The sequence below is a fragment of the Leuresthes tenuis genome, unplaced genomic scaffold, assembly GCF_036924035.1.
Source record: "Leuresthes tenuis unplaced genomic scaffold, fLeuTen1.0.hap1 SCAF_6, whole genome shotgun sequence".
Classification (NCBI taxonomy): domain Eukaryota; kingdom Metazoa; phylum Chordata; class Actinopteri; order Atheriniformes; family Atherinopsidae; genus Leuresthes; species Leuresthes tenuis.
Window position 1 is genome coordinate 25,447,557 of NW_027325360.1, and position 6,000 is coordinate 25,453,556.

At 41.7% G+C, this 6,000-nt stretch overlaps 1 protein-coding gene across 1 annotated transcript in view; it reads right to left on the minus strand.

Annotated features, from left to right (window-relative positions):
* The window catches only part of galnt9 (polypeptide N-acetylgalactosaminyltransferase 9), an 88,100-nt gene extending 82,574 nt beyond the window's left edge, over nucleotides 1-5,526 (minus strand). The window contains exon 1 of the mRNA XM_072388435.1: nucleotides 4,458-5,526. Within this exon, the coding sequence (XP_072244536.1) occupies nucleotides 4,458-4,698 (241 nt within the window). The 5' untranslated portion in view covers nucleotides 4,699-5,526. The remainder of the gene's footprint in view (nucleotides 1-4,457) is intronic.
* Nucleotides 5,527-6,000: the final 474 nt, after the last annotated feature.

Here is a 6,000-nt window from a genome sequence, read left to right on the forward strand (position 1 = left end):
AACAGCATGTCGCACAGCTGACCCACAGCAGAGGACACACCCTGGACCTGGACATAACCTATGGCCTGTCCGTGGATGTGTCCTCTGTTGTGGACCTGGCTGTGTCTGACCACTCCTGTGTGTTTTTTAACATCATCAGTTTTAATCAGTGGGAGGCCCCAGTGAGAACGGTGAGAAAACAATACCTAACTTCTGAAATGGCTGCATATTTTATCCAGATTTTACAGAGCACTCCTGCAGAGATTTTACCAGCACCTTGTGATTTTGTTGTTGACAATTTAAACAGCAACCTTAAGTCAACGTTGGACTCAGTGGCTCCTCTTTTAATCAAAACAATCAAGAAAAAAACCTATACCGCCATGGAGAAATGAGGAAATGAAGAAACTTAAAAGAAACTGCTGGAGTGCTGAAAAGAGATGGAGAAAATCAAAACTAACAGTTCACTATCAAATTTTACACCAACAACTCAAAACCTAAAATAATGCAATCAAACAGGCAAGAATCTCCCATTTAAACTAACCTCTGACCATAAAAACAATCCTTAATTCCTCTTCTCCACCATTGATCTTTTAACAAACAGTAATTTTAGTAGAGCCCACAAAACAACATCAACATCATCTCTGTGAGGACTTCGTAGACCACTTCGGAAGTAAAATTGATGGCATCAGATCCAGTCTTTTATCTCAACATTTTTTAGCCGTCACCACACCTGGCTCATTCCCTTTACCTGAGGAAACACTGGAGAGTTTTGCCCTGGTTGATGTGAGGACACTTGATCAAGTCTACTCCCAGGTAAACCCTACAACTTGCCTTTTAGACCCAATTCCCACACTGTTTTTTAAATATATATTATCATGGTTTTAAAATCGTTCCAATGGCTCCCTGTGCACTTCAGGATCAATTTTAAGGTTTTTTTACTTGTTTTTAGAAGTCTTAACGGTCTTGAGCCTTCTTATCTATCGGACTTACTTTTATCATATCAACTGAGGTCTTCCGGCACTGGCCTTTTAACCATACCACGTGTTCGATTGAAAACACACGGGGAGGCGGCTTTTGTGATTGGCCCCGATTGTGGAACAGCCTGTTGAAGAACCTCAGGGCTGCAGAGACTGTTGATGTTTTTAAAAAGAGGCTCAAGACTGACCTTTTTAATCAGGCTTTTATTTGATTTTATTGATTTCCTTTATTCATTTTAATCAAACTTTTTATCATATTTCTGTTCTATACCATTTTGATTATATGTTTTAACTACATGTTTTAGTTAGATATTTTAACTACACAAGCTGAAAAGCATTAAATCTATTTTGTTCATTTTACACCTTTTTATCTTATTTTACTGCTTTAGTTTTTCAGTTTTTAGCTCCAGTGTTTCCTCAAGCGGGCCTTCCACACTGGGAGCTGCTTTTGGTCCACTGACGGGGGTGCTGTCCTGTGTAGTGATCTGGCCCGGGCGGCTGGAGGACTCTGCACATAGGTGTGAGGCCTCTTGTCTGCCAGGATTGAGGTCGTCTCTGTAGCGGCACTCCCTGTAGTCGTGGGCCGGGAGCCCTCTCAGTGTGGTCGCCCCCAAGGGTGGCTTTTTCCTTGCCTTAGGTCTCGGTGCCCGGCCATATCTCTGTCTATAGGTGTGGGTCTGAGCTTGTGTGTTTGTGTGTGCATGTATGCGTGCGTATGTCTGGGTGTGTGTGTCTATATGTCTCTGTGTCTCTCTTTGTGTTGCTTTTTAAATATGAAAGGTGCCATATAAATAAAATCTGATTTGATTGATTTGATCAATGTGTGGAAAAAGACTGTTTGCAAACTGTACATTTGAATTTATCAGAGTCACACTGAATACTGATTTGTTGAAAGAACAAATTTAGGGACTTATGTGAAGCTCTTTTTGCAATTCAGCATAATGGCCTGAAACTGAATGAAATCATTCAGTATAAATCGAATTCATCAAACATGTATCACATCTTTCTGAACAGCTTTCAGGGACTCACTCCAGGATCCAAAGTACTTTTATTTTTTTTGTATCTTCATTTGATAACTGGAAGGCAGGAAACTGTGCCAGCTTTGCACTTAGTTTGTGGCCTGTTCCTCTCTTCACTCTGAAACTGACTGTTACATTCTGCACTTGTGGGAGACCATGCCTCAGCTACTTGGATTCAACCATGCTGCAGAGGGAGAGTCAGTTCTGAGAATAATTAATGAAGCTGACTCTGTGGACTGTGTAAGTCTAGCCTTAGAGGAAGTGAATACCTTCCAGCCAACACTCAGGGGGAAAAGTCAGATACATTGTATATAAGGAATGTACTATTACTCACAAACACTCTCAGATGGGTTAAGCTCACTGCATGATCTCACATACATATTTTCTTTTTAGTCCATGAGAGCTGTGCAGACATGGTGTGTTTTTTTCCCACAACAGTAATACTGTAATGTGGTTTACTGATATACTTGCACTGTCTTCATATGAAGCTAGTGACTAAGAGGATGCATTGTACGCTTTGAAAGGCAGTGGCTGTTGGATAGATGCCAGATGCCAAACATAACTCAAAGTGACAGAGTGACCCTCAAATAGCTGCTGAGGCTCCAGCATAATAACAAGATCATGCAGAAACAGTCCGCAGTCGCAACGTTTTGGAGGCAACTAAGCCATAAAAAGTCCTACCAAGAAACAGAGTCAAATGCACTGTCAAGTCCTTTACTATGGAACTTTCAAAATTAAGTTAGTGTGAGATTATTCATCTTTATTAATTAAATGTTTTTGCTTGCTTTTCTGAATGATTCTTGAATTTAACAGCTTACTGGGGCCTGAATTATGAAATGGATATTACAAGATCCATGACCTCTATTGGTGACAAACATGAAATATAACACAAGCAGACAGTGTCTCCTCCTGCACAGCCCAACTTTGCTAACTGACGAGCATGCTCTGTAACACCTTACAAACTGGCAACAAATCCCCTATGATGTCTTTGCATTATTTTGCTTGAAAACAAGATGTTTAAGCTTTTGAAAAGGAAACATTTGATGGATCAATGTGAATAAGTGTCTGAATGCCTGTAAAGAACAGGTTCTGACCAATTTTAACTGTAATGTACTTACGAAATGCCGTCAACTCCTGCTAATGCCTTCCAACATGCTATAGAATCTCTGCGTGATTTTATGTGCAAGCGATAAAACGTTTGTATGGCAGTCACAAGTTTGTGAACGTTCTTTCTGGCATCAGTATTCTGTGAAAGATGGCAGTGGAAAAACACACTTTTAATTCAAGAAATGTTTTTCTTTCATCCCAACAGTGATCTGAACAAAAGTCGGAAGGGGGAAACGTTATTTGCTGTCCACTCTTTTTGCCACGAGTGAAATAAATTCTTTATGCCTTGGCAATCGTTTTTTTTTGGCTTGGAGTCACCTCCACAAGAATGTATGCTGCTGAGAGCTGTAACCAACATTAGTAGATACAAAATATGGCAGAAAATTGTCTATTGATTGATTTTCCTAACATAGATGTTAGTAAGTAGTATAGAATATCTGGATCTAGAAAATTATTCCTAAACCATTCATTAATTAATTGAGAAAATAATTGTCTGACTAAATGTCAATTCTAATTAAACTTTCAGTCACAGATGTCGTTCATTTAATGAATTTACCTTAAGCCTGTTGCTTTAACATTAACTTTGAGCCTTTCTACGTTTTCATTATGAGGCGTCTGAAGCCTCTGGCATCTGTGAATAAAAACCAAACTGTCTTTATCATTAGCCGTCACTGTGAGGATGTGCGTAAGGCAAAGTCAGATATTTGCTGACTTTAAAGAATGGCTCTGCTGAGAGGAACAGATCACAAAATGTTCACAGGCCTTCAAGTCTGTCTTACTGTTGCAGAGCCATTAGACTTTTCCTCAAAACTCAGCCTGCTTGTTAAATCTCGTGTTTCACAAGCTGCTGCAGACATGCAGACTTTTACTAAAGAAGAATATAATGTGTAGAGAAGCACAGATACAAATATTTGCAGTGCAGGTTCATGTGAAGTTTACAACAAGTCATTTATGGGATGGGGGATGTCAGAATCTGAAAGGCTGTTAAAGAATATAGCCCAGTAAAATCTGACTAAAGAGACAACGTAAGCACACAGAAGGTAATGCACTATAAAGCATCACCCTGGTTCATTAGCCTCTTAACAAGAAAGTTCAAGGAAGCAGACCCTCATTCACCAACACGTTTGACATGTTTCTTGTGTGAAAGGCTGACTTTTTCTTTAGTGCCCTACCAAGCTGCAAACTGAAAGAAAAGGATGCATGAGTCATGGTCCAGGTCTGAGAACAAACTCACCTGAGTGCATCACGCATTTCACACTGCAGACTGTCTATATGCTATTTATAACATGATTTATTTACAGTGGTCATCTTCTTAAATGTCAAGGGCAATTTAGCCACTTTTCAGACCACGAAGAAACGACGAGCCATATCCTACCGTTTAACTGATTGTAGACTACATCCTCCAGCCTCTCTAGTCGCTGAAGAATAGACTGCCTGTCCACCAAGTTGGAAACTTTTCCATTCCTGGCTCGCAGCCTCTGGTCAGAAATACGTCCTATCTGAATGAGCTCCTCGGATCGGTCCTGGATCCTGCAGTACACCGAGAACAGAATAATCCCCACAAACACCAAGATGTTGACGGTCAGCAAAGTTTTAATTTTGCGTGCCACAGCCATGAAAGAGACTATTGTCTGGCTGACTCAGTCAAGCCCAGCAGCTGTCCACGTGTGGTTGCCTTGCTGTCTGTTGTATGATGGGTGATTATTATTATTTTTTGTTTGTTTGTTGTTCGATGCAGAGACGGTAGACCCGTGGAGCGGACTGGTCTGTTCAGCACCACGGACAGCTCAGGAGACAGCGCTCACTTCGTAGCAGGGCATCGTGGAAGTTAGAGCTGGGAAAGGTTGCTGCCGTCCACAATGCTCCGCTCCAGCTGGTAAAGGATGCATTTACGGGCTTCATTAGCCGAGAAACAGCTTTACTTGCTCCCTCGTTGCTTCAGCTACATATTACAAGCGAGAAAATGACGCTTGAAAAGGCATCATCATCCTCCCGAACAGCTTCCGACAGTTACTAAACATCTCTTCCCTTAAACGTGGTTAGTCGCCAGTTCTTTAATCCCAGTATGTCTCGTCCATTTTACAGGAGATGCGCTGCTATAACCGCTTGTTGTGAAGCATCTTCCTACTATCACTGCTTTTCTGTCCCATCTCCTTTGACAGAGACGCTGTGGCTACTTGATCCGTCCCGCTCTGCAAATATGAACCCGAGGAGCGTCCACAAATATGAGCTCGCTTAAAAAAAGAGGCGGTGTTTCACTATCCCCCCCCCCCCCCCTCCCTCTTTTCTTGCCCCCTTTCTCTCTCCCTTCGTCTCTCCTCCCGTCAGTCCATCGCTGCTTTCCTTGTCGCAATGTAAGATGAGTCGGGGGCAGATTTGTCCCTAAAATGCAGTCAAACGATGCTGTCGCTCTGCTGGTGGGAGAGTTGCGACCTGGCTCTGGCATTCCGTTTCTCCTCTCTCGGTCAGAGAGAAAGAGCCGCCGCTGCGTCCTGACGTTTGGAGGCACTATCATGAATATTCAGCGGCTTTGTTGGGCTGGCTGGATTAATAAACAGCACAAGTATGACAGCAGCAAATACTTCGACTCGGCAGGGTAGCGCTGTCAGTTAGTAAACTGTGAAAATGTGAGAGTTGTGGTAAGAGATTATCTTATCCGTAATACGTATAGGTTAACATTTTCTGCCCTTGCGTACATGCATGGTCAGCTTTAAAAGTACAATGATCATCTGACAAATCACATGCTTGACTAGATCTGAAACTCCCTATCATAATAGAGCAAACATGCTGCACACAGTGCATGGCCTATTTTCATAAAACATCGCCAGGGAGACAGCTTTTATTTAAGGATTTAAAAGAGATACACTCACCTTTTATCATTAGAAAATTCACAGATTATGTAGCCTACATTACTATCA